The sequence below is a fragment of the Apteryx mantelli genome, chromosome 1 (assembly GCF_036417845.1).
Source record: "Apteryx mantelli isolate bAptMan1 chromosome 1, bAptMan1.hap1, whole genome shotgun sequence".
NCBI classification, from domain to species: Eukaryota; Metazoa; Chordata; class Aves; order Apterygiformes; family Apterygidae; genus Apteryx; species Apteryx mantelli.
In genome coordinates, this window is record NC_089978.1 from 65,535,467 (window position 1) to 65,553,522 (window position 18,056).

The 18,056-nt window shown below is 39.3% G+C and overlaps 1 protein-coding gene across 1 annotated transcript in view; it reads left to right on the forward strand.

The window, feature by feature from the left end:
• Positions 1–18,056, forward strand: part of MYO16 (myosin XVI) — a 396,474-nt gene that overhangs the window by 109,761 nt on the left and 268,657 nt on the right. The window contains exon 3 of the mRNA XM_067293848.1: positions 15,997–16,067. Coding sequence (XP_067149949.1) covers positions 15,997–16,067 — 71 coding nt within the window. The remainder of the gene's footprint in view (positions 1–15,996; positions 16,068–18,056) is intronic.

Genomic DNA, 18,056 nt, shown 5'->3' on the forward strand with positions numbered 1-18,056 from the left:
AAATGTTAAGCAAAACTATTCAAAAGACCATTACCTTACATAAACATCCAGTTTTTTTAGGGGTATAATTGGTCTGAAGTGATTATCTTTACAGACATCTTATCTGCACCCTCTTCAGTTTATCAGTCTCGTTTGTTTTTCTCCATAAGGTCTTTCCTTTCCATGTAATACTAAAAACAATTTTCCACTTTAGCATGCTCTGGCACACAAAAAAGCAAGCAACACCAAGACTAATCACTCACAAACTCACTACGATGCCAATAAAAGGTTGTTAAGCCACTAACAACCAACTAACCAGCATCTGGCAGTTTTCCCATTCATTTCAAAGGGGATCTGCAGTTGGTGTTCCTCACATCATGCACCGGGATGCAAGGCTGTAAAGCAGCACCATTCAGAAGCCTGCTGCCCTGATGAAAGAGGACATCTACTGAGTAGCAGGTACTGCTGGCATCCCCTGGATGTAGTAGGAAGTCACACTGATTAAAAGGAAATTTTCCTGTGATGACAGAAGATTAGTCTGTACTTGTGAAACATAAAGGTAGAAAGAATCAAATCTTCCCTGTGCAATTTGAAGTTGATTTCTCCTTCCGTGCATCTCTCTTTTATACTTCAGATTGATTTCCAGTAATATTTCAGTTCAAAGGGGAAACTTTTCTGTATTTGACTTTCAATATCACTTATCTTAAGATGTTTTTATTTCAATCGCAGATTGGTCTAGCATAAAAATCAATAGAGAATAACCTTTTCTGTTTCCCCTTTTTTCAAACAACAAACCCTTAAAGGAATAATACATTTCTTTATTAAAAATCCAGGTGATTTCTATGCAGTTCCTTTAAAGCATTTTCAATTTCTTGATTTAATTTTAGAAGGCTTTTCCAACAGAGTGACTTCCATTGTTGCACCAGAGGAATGTTGATTTAGTGAAATATTAACCATAACTCTGGAAAAAGGCCACATTTGGGGATCCTGCAACATATAGACTTGGGCTGATCACCATCATATTAATTGCAAGAATGAGAAGCATATTTCTTGGAAGTTTTTAGAAGTGGAAAAACTAAGGGGAATAACTTCCTCTAGAAGTTCTGAAAGTAGAATATAGCCCGAGCTACTAAATACAACAAATATATTTTTTAATTGCTAAGCTCTTTCCTTGTGCCTGAATTGCAGTACTTTTCTCAGTCAAAACACAAGTATATAAGAGACAGAGCTAGGTTTATCTGTACAGTGTTTTGTGGGTTTTCTTTAAGCCTATCCTTCCTCAGTAAAAATTCTAAACACCAAGTATGTATACTGCTTATTATTTCAGTCATCCTTCTTTTTGCTGACACATACATTGATGGATTCTTTTTTCTTAATACAGTTAGGTATCATAACTTGATGTGCAGGGCTTTAGCTGTTAAAACCTTTCGCACATCAAGCTGACAAAGAACAAGCTCTATAGTTCTAAGAGAGAAACAAATAAAAAAGTTCTATGGCATAATGAATAGACAACTGATTCTTCTTGATTTTTGTTATTTGCAGCCATCAGAATAACAGGTTATTACAGGGAAGGAACTGAAGCTTGTAAGAATACAATCAACAAATCTAAGGGAATAGGTAATCTAGCTTTTATTTTTATGTGAATTGCATTCAAGATCAGATGTGGGAAGGTCAGTAGTTAAGGTAACATTGACAATATTTCTAAATGTCATGCTTTAAACATGGATTTTAAGCATTGTGTAAACAGTTCAAGGTAGAATTCTGACAGCCTGAGGCTGCATACTGCTTTCTTACATTGTTTTTTTCCAATGACTGTGTATTACAGTGTAGTATATATGTGACCTTGAAGCAGTACACACTGTGATTCTACATGAGAAACAATAAGATGGTTGCAGGAGGTGATTCTTACACTGTGTACTGTTTAGGGTTTTGATTAAATTCAGACTCAAAAGGCAAACATGACAGCTGCAGCATTAAATCACTGAGCTAGGGTCTGTGCTCCAGATTTTGGCAATCACAACTATTGTTGTTATATCGTGGTAGTTTTTTCTAGAATTCCACGTTAACCCATTGAGAATAGGTAAATATGACTTGCAATTTTCTTAAAGCTGGAAGCATCTGTCTGAAATGTGAACTGCTGCTTTGTTTCATAGTCTACTAAGGAGCATCCTGTAACAGGGCACCAGCTGTCATGGTAAACTTTTTAATAAATCCCATCTGAACTTCATGGGTTTCACTGGATTCCTATATGGGATGAATGTTGGATTTGTTTTGGTTTAAACCCTTTCCCCTTCATCCCTCCACCCCCCAAAAAAAACTCATGGGTGCAATGGTTCAAAACCATACCATAGGGATGGAAAAGGCCAAATGTAAAGTAAATATGTGTATGTAGTTCCACTGATGCTTACATGGGCATTAGTTATCTCTCTTTATATATATGATTCTAATTATATACATGCATATTCTCTTTGGATTAGTCCTCATCTCTTGTTCTGTTGGTGACTGGTAACATGCATTTCTAGTACAGGGTTCTGGCTTCTCCTTGATTTCTCAGTTTTGTGTGCCAGATGTAACTTACAGGTCTGGCGCATAGATTGTTTGAGCAGAAGAGAAACTGTCATTGCATATCGTTTGAGAAGTTTGTGCCCCTACAGTTGTAGCTCAGCACTGCAGCCCAAACCTACCATGTGGCTCCATATGAGCATGGACTCATGGTATGTCTTGGAACTGGGAAGCACTCTTCTGTCAGATGATGTGATTTGGGCTACTCCTTTCCCTTGTTCACCTCATGATTGCTGAATTCATTGAGTTGTAGAATCACTCAGGTTGGAAAGGACCTCAGGAGGTCTCTACTCAAAACTCCTGCTCCAAGCAGGGTCAGCTGTGGGATCAGATCAGGTTGTTCAGGGCTGTCCAGTTGGGTCTTGAAAAATTCCAAGGACAGAGATTGCACAACCTCTCTGGGCAGCCTTCTCCACTGCCTGACTCTTCCTATGGTGAGAAAGGTTTTCCTTACATCCTGTTGAATGGATACTTTTGTTTCAGCTCATGTGTCTTGTCCTCCTGCCGTGCACCACTGTGATGAGCCTAGCTCTGTCTTCTCAATAACCTCCTCATAGGTACTGGCAGGCTGCTATTAGTTCTTCCTGAAGCTGTCTCTTCTCCAGGCTGAACAAGTGCTGCTCCCTCAGCCTCTCCTCACAGAGCAACTGCTCCAGCCCCCAACCGTTGTGGTGGCCTCTACTGAACTTGCCCCACTTAATCAAAGTCCTTCTTGTATTGAAGTCTGCAAAACTGGACACAGTACTGTAGATGTGGTCTAATGAGTGCCAGATAGAGGGAGATAATCACTTCCCTCAATCAACTCTCTGTGCCAATTGATATAGCCCAGGATGCTGTTGGCCATCTCTGCAGCCAGGGTACGCTGCTGGCTCATGCCCAGCTTGCTGTCCCCCAGGGCCTTTCTTGCAGAGCTGTTCCCCAGCCAGTCAGTCCCCAGCCTGTATTGTTGCTGGGGGTTATTTACAGTGTATTTTCATCCACTCCTGAAATTGAGTGTATGTTTTCCTATGTAGTCAATAAGTTAGTTGAAGATAGTAACCACAGACATGTGATTGCTGAATTTCTGACATATGGTCCTGATGTGGCCCTCCCACCTCCACAAGAGGCAGCATAATTCTCTTAAGCCTCTAATGGTTGTTTGGTGGGGAGACAAGCAATTGGATGGCTGTAGAGGCTTTAAATATGGCAGGGAATGGGGAAGGTAAATCAGAACCAGATGTCTGCAATTCCAACTTGTGTATCTGAATTTTGGAGAGGATTGAGTTGACTAGGGTACTGAGCTAAGCCAACTCTCAGTGTCCTAGTGCAAGGACAGGCAAAACAGAGGGATACCTACTGGGGAACAATCAATCGTTCTACTTCAAAGCCAACTTAAACTGTCACCTTAAATGTCAGATGTTTGCTTTCATCAATCATGAAAAAGACATAATTATATTAGGTGTGGCTTGAGTATAATTTTGTCCTCTACAGGTTTGCCTATAACTGCAGTCCACACCATGACAATCCATACCCATACGGGCTTGGCATCTCACAAGTAGAGCTAAATTTGATTTGTAGTTTACTGATTGTCCCAGCTTTAGCATGGTAGTTTGGCTCTTCTGAGGAGCTCACTGGTATCAGAGGCATGAAGTACTAAACATGATACAGAGTGTCTGCTTTTCCTCATCTTACCCTAGATTCTCCAGATCCTCAAATACTTCACTAGTAAATCAGTGTAGGTTCACCCTACCTCAGATTGATCTTCAAGCTTAGCCTTCTGTGAACTTGATGATATTAAATGCAGAACTGAACATCTTCCAGTTTGCCTCTTTGGTTGGAAGATGAACTTAGATGAAATGTTGTAAAACTGTCACTTCAGTCTCCTGTGTCCCTGTATGACTTTTTTATGTTAAATACTGAAGATTGAAATCAGATGAAGTCTTTATATTGCTGGCATCTTCAGCTGCCTGAGTGTGGTAGCTCTACCTCAAAGCAGGAATACAGATTTTTCTTTTTCAAGGGAACTAGCATTAAAAGACTGAACTGGGCTGGTAGATTTAAAGTTACCATACAGGAGACTGTACCTCAACCAGAAAATGTCTCACAGCCCACAAATTTTAAAGTGCTAAAAGTGACATATGTGGATAATAAGGAATTTAGTCAGGAACACTTTATTCCATGGACTTGCAAAGTGCAAGGGTGCAATAGCAGAGGTACAATTCTACTTTCAGGAAATTTGTGGAAGCTTTGTTGTCAAGCGTGAGTGGGATTTGAAATCCATGATGAGGTGATTGTTTGAATTTAATCAAATATAGGTAAATGAAGACAGGGCACTGCGGGGCCTGGGGACTCCCCGAGGCTGGGGGGTCAGCACAGGCAGAGGCTGCCGGTGGGGCCGGGCCGGGGCTGGCCACCAGGGCCTGTCCTCCGCCCTGAGGGAGCAGGGCCCCATGGATGGCCAGGGCAGCCCCAGCCCTGGGGGCGTCAGGCACTGCCGCGGGGATGGGGACGGGGGTCCCATGGCTGGGCAGAGCCAGCCTGTGGCGGGGCTGGAGCCGGCACCTCTGCAGCGTTGGGGGGCAGCGACTGACGGTCCTGGGCTGGGCTGGGCTGGGGCCAGGGCTGGGCTGGGGGAGAGGTCAGGAGGAGCAGGGACAAGGGGGCTGGCGATGCCCCCAGGGACCTGATGACTGCAGAGCATCCAATGTTATCCAAAATAGATACAGATTGTCTAAGTGAAAGATAACAGTAATGAAAAGGATATTGAATTTGGGAGGCAGGAATCCACTTTAGGCTTGCTCTTATAGAAAGGCTTCATTAATTGGCATACTATCACTGGAAATCATCTGAAAGATAGTGTCAAGATTAGGGAGGAAAATACAAGGAAAAATAGCAGGCCAATTGAAGTGATTTGTGAGTAGAAACTGAGAGTTACCCAAATGATAAGGGCAAGTGTTAATGAAAGTTTGTTATGGTGGTCTTCTTCCAGCACCTACTTAATGGTTACATTAAAACTATCATAAGGGGAAGCAGCAAATTGAAAGTTTGGGGAAATATTATACTGATTACACTATGTAGTGGCCTTCTGTATGTGATGATTTGTCTAAAAAAACAAGAACCAGATCACTGCAGTCACACTGCTTTAATTGAAATTGTACTATGCACTCAGATATGAGTGTAGGGACATCAGTAGAAAGGCACTTCTGCAAGGTGAGTGCATTTCTCAGTAGAGAGTCAAGTTATATCAATAAAATGCATGCTTATTCTGGTGTACCTCTATATTCATTGGATGTTATGCCAGTGTTTTTTGTTTTGTATTTTCTAATTTAGAATTTTGCATTTGTATTTTTACAAGCCTGTTCCTACCACAGCTCTGGCTGCATGGTCCTTGTATCAGATCTAGCAATTGTGTGGCTGCAGAGCAAGTCAGTTCAGCAAACTGATCCAAGGCAGAATGAACCACCCCCGGAAATGAAGAGTTACCTGCTGTGTCAGCTCACTGAATTGAGTCACCTTGCTGTTGTGTAACCGACGGGGCTGATGCAAAGAAAGGGAGGGGAGCATGCAGGCAACTGGGAGCCATTGACATAATTTTGACAGTAGCCTAAGGATACATACAATATCCAGTGACACTTGCAGAGTGTGTTTCTAACACAATTGAAAGCTAAGCTAAATTGGGGTTGCCATGGGTTCCTCTGCTTTCTGCCCTCTCTTTCCTTGCTCTTTCCTTTATGCTCTGCTTGAAGTAAGCCAGTTCTGGGAGCTAAATCAGCTGAAAACCGTCTTTCATAAGGTTAACCTGCAGCTGGTTTAGCTCCCCATACCAGCTCATGATGGTCAGACACATGCCACTGCTGGGCAAGGTAGAGGGAAGGAGTGGATCTCCATCCAGAGATGGCTGGAAGCATGAACAACAGCGAAGCATCTCCAGTTTAGACTGACAGTGTAAACTGTCACAGACTACACTGTGTGAAAGGGGGTGCTTGAGCCAAATGTGTCAAATGGTGAGATATTTCTGAAACCAGATGTTTCCTTGATAGCCCTGGCAACTCATATGCCATATGCACAACTATTTTGGATTAATGTGTAGATAGTTAATGTCCACAGTTTGTTCTGTACTGTCTGTTTTTTGTTTGTTTCCTTGTATACACCCTGGGAATTCCACTATACACACAAAATCTACACAGCCAGTGGTCTACAGTTGGTAATTAGTACCATTTGGCAGCTGCTTAGCAGGGTAATAGCTTGTTATCCTTGAAGATCTCTAATACAGATCATAATGACTTGCTCACAGTGCTTGTAAAACAGCTGGCATAAACTTGCTCTGCATGGCAGGAGAGCTAAGAGGGGGATTGAGTCTCACTTCATATGGAATGTAAGTCAGAAGTAATTTGATTTAGGCCAATTAAGTAATATTGGTATGGGTTCAATGTAAATGATCACAGAATCACAGAGAGTATACAGCCTATTCAGCAGAAAATTTGAGTTTTCTTTAACTTTCATTGCTACAGTAGGGAAAAGCATGTGATGGCAATGGTTTTCCAAATTAATCTACACTGGGAATAATTTTTCAAGCTGTAAGAAGATAGCTGCTGGCTTTAAGGTAGGCAAGAATTGGCTTTAAGATAGACAAGAATGGGTAATACTGACCACTGAATGAGTTCTTCTGCTGACGTGTGTTTTAGTGTCCATCATTTAATGAATATAGAATTGGAAACTTGTAAAATCTGAAATTAACATATTTAGTAAAATGTCGTATGGATCTGAAACTTTGTATTCAATTCCACAAACATTTCAATGTGCAACCAGGTGTATCTATAGCAGAAGAGTTATCCTACACATGTAATTTTAAAAGCTTTTAAATTGACAGATGTTCCTCAGATATTCCCAGTGGGATGTGAGCTTTTGTATAACCAACTGTAGCCTATTGATAATGTTATCACTTTTTTTCTTTTTTAGTTACCTTTCTCAAGGCCCTCAGAAGAGCCTACACATGAAAGCCAGATAAAATATAGATGAGCTTATAGAATATAAGAGATTATCCAAATGCTAAACTATTAGGTTCTTTGTTTTTTTTTGTTTTTTTGTCTTTTTTACCCTGAGATATAAACTCATATGAACTAGCTTGAGGTGAAAACTTTGGAAAAACCTTCTTTAAATTTATTATGTGATCAACCACTTTCCCCCTAAGATTAATTTTAGAGTGCTCATCTTATGGTAAATTTTAAAAAGCTTTGTTTTTCTTGTAATTTTACCTCATTAGTAGAAATTCAGAATTCAGTCAGGTCCGTGCTACCAGCTTTTGATGACACAGCTGTTTTGGCTTGGGGCATAGCTACCCTGGCAAAACCCCTGCTGTGCTATTAGCTATGCTGATAAAAGCATTATTTTTAGTTAAGCATGTGTTATTCTGTGAGGTAGCATAAACTGTTGTAGCAATACCTCTGTAATATATATAGTTCTTAGTTTCACTGAGGTAAAAACATGCAGCTTTATAACCTAATAAGACAGACCTTACCCCAGCAATTTTCCCGTTATGACCTGGCCTAGCTCTGAAAGAGTTAATTCAATAACAGAAGCAAACACAATCACCTCTGTGGCTAGTGCCCTGGTGGTGTGCCCCCTGAAGCAATGTCTTTGAGTAATGGAACTGAACTGCTACTTCCAACCTTCTTTAAGTTATTGTGGTTGAGATATCTGTCTTTCCTCTCACTCTGGCATGAACCTAGATACTGTCAGTGCAAGTATTTCCATGTAAATGATGTAGATTAGGGTCCTTTTGTTTGAAAAAGTAACTATAGCAGGAAGGAGTTGGATACTGTGAAGTAAAAAAAGAAAGAAAACAAGTCTTTAGAAATAAATTTCTTACAAAGAAAAAGAGAGAGAAAAAAGTCAGATTTAGATGTTAGGTAACATGGCCCAGTTAATTTTAAATCTTGTTGCTTTGAAATGATCTGAGCCCACACCGTTTTTTTCATGTGAGTGTCTGTCTTTTCAGATATGTGGACTACCACACCACACCACAACTTAACTCATGGCATGTCACATTTGAGTGCTGCTCATTGTCATCTTTGTGTAAAGATATTAATTTGTATCACTGTGCTTGGGCACTGTAAGGGCACACACTAGTGTTTTTTTAGGCCATTCAATTTGTGGCCTCAGTATTTCCCAGTGCAGGCACAGACTGCACTGTAAATTTCATACATATAGAAATGAATATAGAAATGAAATGAAAGAGAGGAAATGAAAGCAGTTATTAAATAATGGTAGACCCTAAACTGGTGAATTATTCTGGCTACATATGTACTGCTAGAAATACCTGCCCCACGGGGTGAACCGTCCTCAAGGTTCTCATTTGGCTTTGACTTAGTATCAATATGTAATCTGAGATATAACCATCATTTTTACATGGTTTTCCAGTTCAAGGCATCTCAGATAACAGGAGGGCTCTGCTCTAGACTTCCAGAGTAGTAACGTGTAAGTGTGATGCTGTCAGGGTTGTTGAATGCCTAAGCATGAAAGTAGAAGAACAGTTGAGGGTGCAAGGCTTAGTGGGAAAGTAACAGAGGACTATGCAGAAGAGAATAGATCTAACTTGACATGTGCTTACCTGTGCTGCTTAAAGTTCATTTGTGCAGGGGAGTGATCTATCTGATGAACCACTTCCAAGCTTGAGGTCTGATTGATTTCTGCACAAAGAGAGCATGGGAGAAAACTAACGTGTGTTGTGATCAGGAGACCAGGGCCTAACACTAAACCTGGAAGAGGTGTCACCTGAGGGTGTAGGATTATCCCTGTCAGTTCATTTCAACGGTGGTTTGGTTTGTTTCTTTTAAAGATAACACTATGTTGAATGGAGCTCAAAAATCAGCCTGACAATTCACATCGTGCTTTCAAATTCAGCAAAGAATTGATAGCTTAGTTGCTTTGGGGCCATCATATTCTGATTTCTGGCTGCCTGAAAAAATATAAACTCTTTGCCGGGGAGAATGGAAGCATCAGTCTTATCCCAATCAGTGCTCTGTTCAACGGTGGTCAATATAGCTTGGCTAGCAAGGCTAACATTCTCAAATTCAGTCAGTATGGAAGAAGTCTCTTTCCTACCTCAGTTTCTGCTTCCTGTGAAAGACATAACCCTTAGTTGTCCAGATGTTCTTATTTCCTTTATGGTTTGTTGTCTTTAATCTTTATGCAGTGAAGGTGGGAATTTAGTTCCAAGAATGTAATTATTCTTCAGAAATGAAAAGTAGGATGAGGTTTGAACAAGTTTGGCAGATGTTGACGGTGATTACTGGAAATATTTCAAGGATGGAAGAGCAGTGGGATTGGCTCAGTTGCTTGAACAAGGCAGTAAGGGCATGACTGCTCTGAATAAGCACTGTAAACCAAGAGGTAGAGCTTGCTTTGAAGGAAAGTGTCAGCAATCTCACTAGTTACGGTGTACTAACAGTATTGCTTCTAAATGTGTTTGCACTAGGTAAACAAGACAAATGACAAGGATGATTAAATCTACCAGTAATGCTACTTGAATTTTAAAATTTCCTTTTAAACTCTTCATAGTGAAGGTATCAAGGTACGTATTGTTCTAAGACCGCATTCGTCAAAAATTTATGACATCTTGCTTGATTTCATTTGCTGTTCTGATTAAGAATAACTTACCAGAGGTTGATGTTCATCTGCTCTCATAAACAGTTGATTTGTATAACAGTTTTTTCATAACTACCTTTGATAGAAGCTGAAAATGAAGTGTGACTGGAATAAGAGAAGAATACTAAAGAGGCATGAAGGTGGCAAGAATTCTAAGTGTTTCATCTGTACCAAGTTTGAAATAGCAGCTTGGAACCAAAGGTCTGGTTGTGTAGCAAGGAAAGGGCAAAATATGACAATTCCTTGTCTACTGATGGTAGAAATACGGTTTTTTCCTCTTCATCCAATATCACTTCTGTTGTCCAGTGGTACAGTTTCATGATCAGCTTACGCCCAAACTGCTTCCAGTTTTGGCTGAAAGTAGTGGCTACCCCATTCTCCCTATCCCTCTGCCACATACCCAGATTGTTGATCTGGTTGAAAACTAATCTTTGGCATGTGCCAGCACAAGGGAAGTGGTGGAAACCTGCAGCCTGAAGCAGGAGGAGAACAGGATAATCCTTTTCAGCAACAGCATGGTCTTAGCTAGGCTTCAGCAGTTAGAGTTGCGTTTCAGTACATAACAAACAAGTAGAGCCTTCCAACCAGATTTATTCTCTATAAACTAAAGAGAACAGAAATAAACATTAACAAGGACAAAGTTTACACTAGCTAGTTGCTGCTCCCAGAGGAATGGCTGATAGAAACATCTACGCATATTCAACACACCAGATGGCCAATGGTGTGTTTTACATATGTTAGATACTTGTCTTTTCTGTTACTACTAAAACTGGTTTTGTCCAACTCCTAAGTTTGTATTGACATCAGTAACTGACTGCAAGTGAGCTGTCAATAGTCCTGGAACCTCTGGTATCATCTTATGCCCACACCTCCAATACTCTGCTGTCACCCCAGTTTTGTACTCCTTTAGTCTGTAGCATATTTTAGAGTCATAGATAGCCCTACATGCTAGAATAGCTAAATGCTATTCTATATAGCATAGCATAACTACTTGTTATTCATATATATATCAAATTTATTAACAGTAGACATTACACAGCATTAACTTTGTTAACCAAAGTTGAGCAAAAATAAAACAAGTTAGGTGGTTGTTACCGGCTCATTAAATAAGCTAAAACTAAGCTCCAAGCAAACTAAGAAAAGCCCAGACAAAATAAGCCTGAGAGCCTAAGTCCTGAGACTTTGCAAAGTCAGTACAAGGTCTGTGGCTGGTAGCAAGCATGGCATTGCTGTCTTTACTGGGCTATAGGGCTACATAATAAATTGTAATCTATTCAATACAGTTAGTGGCTTGTGGAGAGCTTTTCAGCTCATCCAGAGTCATTTAGTTAAAATAGTAACATAAGGTATGTATAAAGGGCTACCTTAATTGTTCTCTTTCTTTACAGTTGGGAGACTGACTTTATATCTTCAGAGCTTTTTGAAACACTTTTGTTAGGTAATATGGCTTGTGAAGGATTGTATCAGTTCTACATTAAGCAGCTGATAATTTTGTTTGGCAAATCTAAAAGACATCAGAAGAATGGATGGACATCTTTGGACACGCAAACCAAAGGAAAGGCTTGAGAGTTTACTGAAAATTTTACTCTCAAATATTTTGTTTCAAATAAATGTCAGCTTCTGGTCTGAAAAGTTTTAAAAGCAAGCCCTGTGAAAACTTCCATAAAAAGGGCACTAATTAAAAGATGTATAGGACTTCTGGAATATAGTTATCTATGACTTTCCCTCATTGGAGCTATTGATCCCAAACTGTCCTAGGAGTAACTAGAGTAGTCCTATGAAAAGGAAAAATTGAACATATGGTAAAGATTTTCTTACTGACTAGTAAAGTCTTCAGTGAATGACCTAAGTGAATTCCGTATTGGGGAGGGGGATTTTGCTTTTGTGATCTCCTTTTCTTTGTTTTTTTTTAATTTATTTTTATTTTTTGTGGGGAGGTGAATTCAAGGAAAGAGGAAGGGTTTTTTTAGTTGACTTTGTGTGCTGAGGAATGTAGCAAATAATTCTGGTTGAGAACAAAGACTCCTGCCCAGTTGAAATGAGAGTTCACATATACTACTCTGGTAGTCTTCATGATGTGCATTTCTTATAGCACTGATGAAGCTATGTGCAATAATGAGAAAAAATAAGCCAGGCAAAGAAAAGAACTTCTGAGTTCTTACCCACTTACCCTTAATTTTTATATGTAACCTAATCATTTGTTTATGGACATAAATTAGAGTTATGGACTATAATTAAGCTTGCAGTTTATTTATTAATATTTTGTGATGTAATCTTGCTGTGTTTCTCCTGGGAGTAAAGAAAGCAAGGCAAGACCATTCATTGTTATCATTTTAGGGATTTAAGGTGGGTGGTTACTTTGTATTTTTACTAAGTCAGAAAGTCTCAGATCTAGAAATGGCCTGTCATTTTTTTTCACTTTCAACAGTAACGTGTCGCTAAATGGGTCCGAAAACACATTACTTCATTTTGCAAAGCCATTCTGTAAAGAACCAAGTCTCTGGGGGTTTGATGGAGGCAAAAGACTCAACAAATTGCCTGTATTTTGTATACCCAAGTAGCCACTGTTTTTCTGTCACTTGGTTACTAACTGTCTTAGGCTCCAGATGAAACTCTTGTGGAATGTTTTTAGATCTGCAGCTTCCCAACACTCTGACCTTGTCATGTGTCCTGCCAAAAGGAAGAGGTTTTCATTTTCTGCCTTTGCCTGTTTTGGTGCTCCCAAGACCTGTGGTGAGTGAGTTCGTCTCAATGACCCAACAAGAAATTATCCACTTTATTATTGCTGGGATTATTTTCTGCTGTTTGAGTCCGTTCCCAGAGGCAGAAGTAGGCAGAGGTAAATGGTGTGTATGGCCTTTTGTGAATGAGGGAAGGGAGCAGGGCCTTAGGCTGGCTGCTTGGTCAGCTCATCTCATCTTGCGAAAATGCAGCTGAACAATATGATTTCATTATCAACCTTAGACAATGTTAGACTGTGTTGCCATGAAAATGCTGTGTGCCTCCTCTGCCTCCACCCGACCTATGCGTTTGTGTCCTCTGTGATTATGCAGTTATGCAGTCAGCCGTGTTGATGTGCTGAAAACTAACTCTGACCCCTCCAAATGATAATAATAATAATAATAATAAAAAAACTTACTGGTCTAGCTGAGTGTGCAGCTGCATGAGTGGGGAGAGCTGGCACAAGGGAAGAGTAGAGCATGCAGTGGAGAGCATGCTTTCCCCTTTTTTGGCAGCAGGGCAGGCTGTGAAACTAAACCATAAAAGCAGCATTTTCAAAGAATGATATATTCCAGCTGATGTCATTAGTTAAAATCTCCTTGAGAACAGAATTATGGTAGTTTAATAATTCCTGTGAACCACACTTTTAAGGACTATCTGCTTTAATCTCCACATTTGCAAATGAATATTTCTTTGTGGGTGAAACCATAGTTTACATGGTTAAGCCATGTGCAGAGTCTATAAGAAAGAATGTTACATAAAAACACTGTATTAGTGGCTTAGAGACTGGAATGGGTGGGATTTATTCCCCCTCCCTCCCCCCCGAAAAACAGAGATGCAGGAAGGGGAACGACTTTAAATATTAATTTGTTAAGATGAAATCCTGACAGGATTGGCAGAATTAAATTACTTTTGGAGCCTGAAAAAAATCCTTTGTGATACAGAATTCTTATTTTCTGGCCTACAAAGAAAACTGCACAGCATACGAATATCAAAAATATCAACTCTTGGGGATGTAATTGCACATCTATTTAAGGAGGGGAGATTCAAAATAAGGTCTACACCCAGTAGAACCTGAGGTAGAGGAAATGTCTCCATTTATGATCAGCAATTTAGGTAATAGAAGTAGGAAAAGGAAGGAACTTAGTTTTGAACATTTATTTTTAATGGGCTCTGTGTGGATGAGGACAATTGCATCCTTCAGTATTGGATTTCTGTATCTGAGAGCAGAAAGAAGTCCTTTGTTTTTTTGTCATTCATCCACTTTTTGCAAGGTTATGAAAACTTTTGAGTATTTCTCCACCCTCCCCCTCTCCTTCAGTGTTTTTCATCTCGCTTGACGGTTGTTGTACAGCTCATTTAATCCATGTTACTTAATGTTCCGCTTCTACTTTTAATGGTTATGCTGGGGACAGCAGTGCCTTCTAATAGTAGTTAGCTTTCAAAATGGCATTTGCCAGAACATAAGTCTTTTACGGTTATGTAAATTAAATGAAGCAAAACCTTGGGTGACGTAAAGTAGGTACCATAGAACTATTCATAAAGGATGAATTTTATAATGGTTTGGATTGATTTTTGATTTTCAAAGTTTAAAAAAGAGAAAAAGATTAAATGGATGTGTGTAAGTACTGTATGTATGTGCTCTCTATGCCTATGTGTTTACTGTGTGTGAAGCATTTAATAATGATGGTGTCAAGTCTTTCTGAATTTATGGTCTGCTTTCATTTTAATGCTACCATTTAGCTAAATTTTCTTCTTCAGGCTGAATTTTTCCAGAACACCTGATGGAAAACAATTCAACATTTTCAGAAGATATTGCTTGTGTAAATTGTCAGTATTTGAAAAGAAATCTGATCAGTTTAAAATAGGTCAGCTATATGTTTGAAGGCAGTAAGAAGTTTAAATGTACAATGAAAAAACCTGGAGTTAAAAGATATCCCTAAGAGAAGGAAAACACAAAAAGATGCGTGGGCAGGGAAGAGATGGTTTAGTCTCTTGACGGATCCACAGAAGTTAGAGCAGCTTTGAGACAGATTTATGGCCCTCCCATATGACAGATGTTGCAGCAGTGCAGATTTCTGGGGAATTTGAACCTTCAGGGTTCTGTGCAGGCCTTCCACAACTCCATCCATGTTTTTAAATAGAAATTAAAACCAAGATTTCCATATGATGAAGGAGGTAGAACCAACTGTGTTCCTATAGAGTTAACACTATTGACGGTAATTCTCCTGCGTGGAGGCCTTTTAAAAGGGTTCTTTATATCAGCTGAATGAAGAAAAGGGTGCAATACAGGGGTGAATTCCTCTGATAATGTCTGGCATTGTCACTATGCAATCCTGCTCCAGGAATCAGCACTGATGGCATGAGTCAGTCAATGCTTTAATTCCAAGTGGAAAGGTTATAGAGGCAGTAAAGACCAAGGGGAAAAAAGCACTGAATTTTCATACTTGAAGGAGCACCAATATGCAGGATTGTTTTCTGCTTGCATTTAAATGCCTACTTTCATTTCAAAGGGATTTTGATACATGTAACTAGGAGTGGAATTCAACTCCAAAATATCATTTTAAGAATTACGCTGCGTCAGTGATCTGACAATGCACTGTAGAGGTGGAATTGAGTGCAGTTCGCTTAGCTGTGGCATGAAGATTAATTTCAAGTGATATAAATTATGAACACTGGTCTCAATCATTTACTGAAAAAACCAATAGGTCTCATGGGAATTCTGCAAAAGAAAATAAAATCAGTTGACTTTGATTGTGCTACCACATGAACTAATCAGGTAATTTTGACTTTGAGACACAGTCTCTCTTCTAGCTTTCCCCTCACCACCCCTATATACAGAACTAAATATCCTCATCTTTCTTCTTGAGAAGGCCTTGATATTGTTCATAGTTAACATCATTATCAAAGGTCCTATGCTTCCAGGTCTAGCCATTAAAATAGATGAGATGGGAAATGCTGTCATGATAGTTTTGCAAATGTTATCTTAGAGGTTTGCATATATTATTAAATCTGTTAATGAAGATGATGAAGAATCAGGCTATCAGCAGCTCAGAATTGGGTATATTGCTGCATTAATTCTTGTTCCTCTTTTCTTTTATATTTCAGTGCTACGGCTATTGAAGGATGGTGCCGACCCTCATACGCTCATTTCCTCAGGAGGCTCCTTGCTCCATCTGGTAAGAGTGATTGAAGATTAGTGTTAGTGACTGTGGATAAATATGGTGGGATACTGAGTTGATTGGGCATATTAACAAAAATAAAGGCTTAGCAGTAATTTTTTCTTCAGCGTCCTCCGCAGTGATTATGATTGTGTCCAGCCATGCGTGTCAAGTAAGTGGTGGTTTTCAAATTGCTTATGAAAGGATGGGTCGTGTCATTAGGAGTGGTTACTAACAAAGTAGAATGAAATGTTTTATATATTAATTATCTGCACAGTAAGTAAGAACAAAGGAAATATTGCTTGATTATACAGATAGAATAATATGATTCAAAGATTCACAAGTCCTATATGAAAAACAGTGGTGTAACATCTTTCTTTTGTTTTTATGTATATTTTCTTACATTGCTTTCCTACATGTGGGTATTTTATACATTACATGCATTTAGGTTATGGTTATTTGCACATCATATTTAATTTACTTTAAATAGTTGGGAGATAAAAGGAAACTAGTTTGTTTATATTCAGCGACTGAAACAGAAGCAATGTGTAAGGACTTGTGGGAGAAAGACTGACAGACAGCCAGGGAGAAAATACTGCAGAGGTAAAATTTTGGCTTTGCTGAAGACAGTGGCAATACTCATCATAAATTCCTAAGCCTTGTGATGCTGTACTTTGCTCTGTTACGCTTCTATTGCAGATTTGCTGTCTGTTCAGTCTGAAACTCTCTTAAGATACTTGGATCCAAGTTTTTTGCATAATTCTGCTAAAATAAATGTGTCTTTGCAAATACAAGGACATAACTGATCTATTCACAAGTCTGCTAGCAGAATATTTCATTTTAGTTCAGTTTTTCATAGTAAGTACACAGAGCAGTTTGTTGACCAGAAAAGGATCCTGTAACATTACTGGACTCCAGCACGCCTGCAACCATACTCTTGCAATATGCAGCCATTCCCTTGTGTAATGAGTCTCTGCTTTCCATCTTCCATGGCAATGCTGCTTACCAAGGACTTTGGGAAGTACAAGCCTGTATAAGGCAAAGGAGCAATAATGAGGTAAACTGGAAAAATTAAGTTTTCTTGTCTGTTCTCAAACTGTTTATCTTTTGAGAAGGTGCTGAACCAGTCACTCTCTAAAAAATGCAGCCCATATGAGGCGTTATCTTTGAGACTCCCAAAACTGAGACATTCCAAATCTTACCCTGTGTTGAAAGCCCTAGGAGACAGCACAGGTCCTCAGTGTGGCTGATGTGCCATCTGTCCCACTGACATTTTAAAATAAAAGAGAGAAAGAAAAAAAAAGATTCATCTTTAGGGATTTTTAGCTTGCTTTGTCTAGTTCAACTGATATAACTGCAGATTGTAGTGAACAGTGTCTTTTCAGTTTTCTTGTTCTTCTGCATCACACCTCTTTACTCTAGCACATTCAGTATCTCTCTATTGGGACCTGCTACTTCACAGTCACACATACACTTCAAAAGGAGGGAAAACTCCCTGCAGTAACAAAAGTGCTATACAAAGCAGTGCGTAACCTACTGCCTCAGTTAAGTCAGTGTTAGTTGTAAGCATTCTTAATTCATTTACAGCAAAATGCTTGTCCTGTTAGAGACAGGGGCAAAATGCTAATTGATTTCAATGAAACCTGGATTTGACCCCCATGTAGCAGCAGTGCAAGTAGAAGAGGATAGTCATGATGCAGGAAAACAGATAAGCCAAGTTTCTTTTTCAGCAAGAACTCAAAATAGTAATTTGACATACTTTTTTTTTTTTTTTTAAGCTCACTTGGATCCATTGTATGTACTAGTTTTATCGCTGTAATTCTGTGCAAGCTACTTCTCGAAGAAGGAGTATGATCAGTGTTTATTCTTTCTGGTTATGGGGTAAATCTTCTTGCTCCAGAATGAATAGAAAATATATTTATCTTCACATTTCATTCAGTCAAAAAAACTGATTCCTGAAATATTTTTTTTCTTTGCCTATTTCCATACTCTTCCTGAATGTGATAT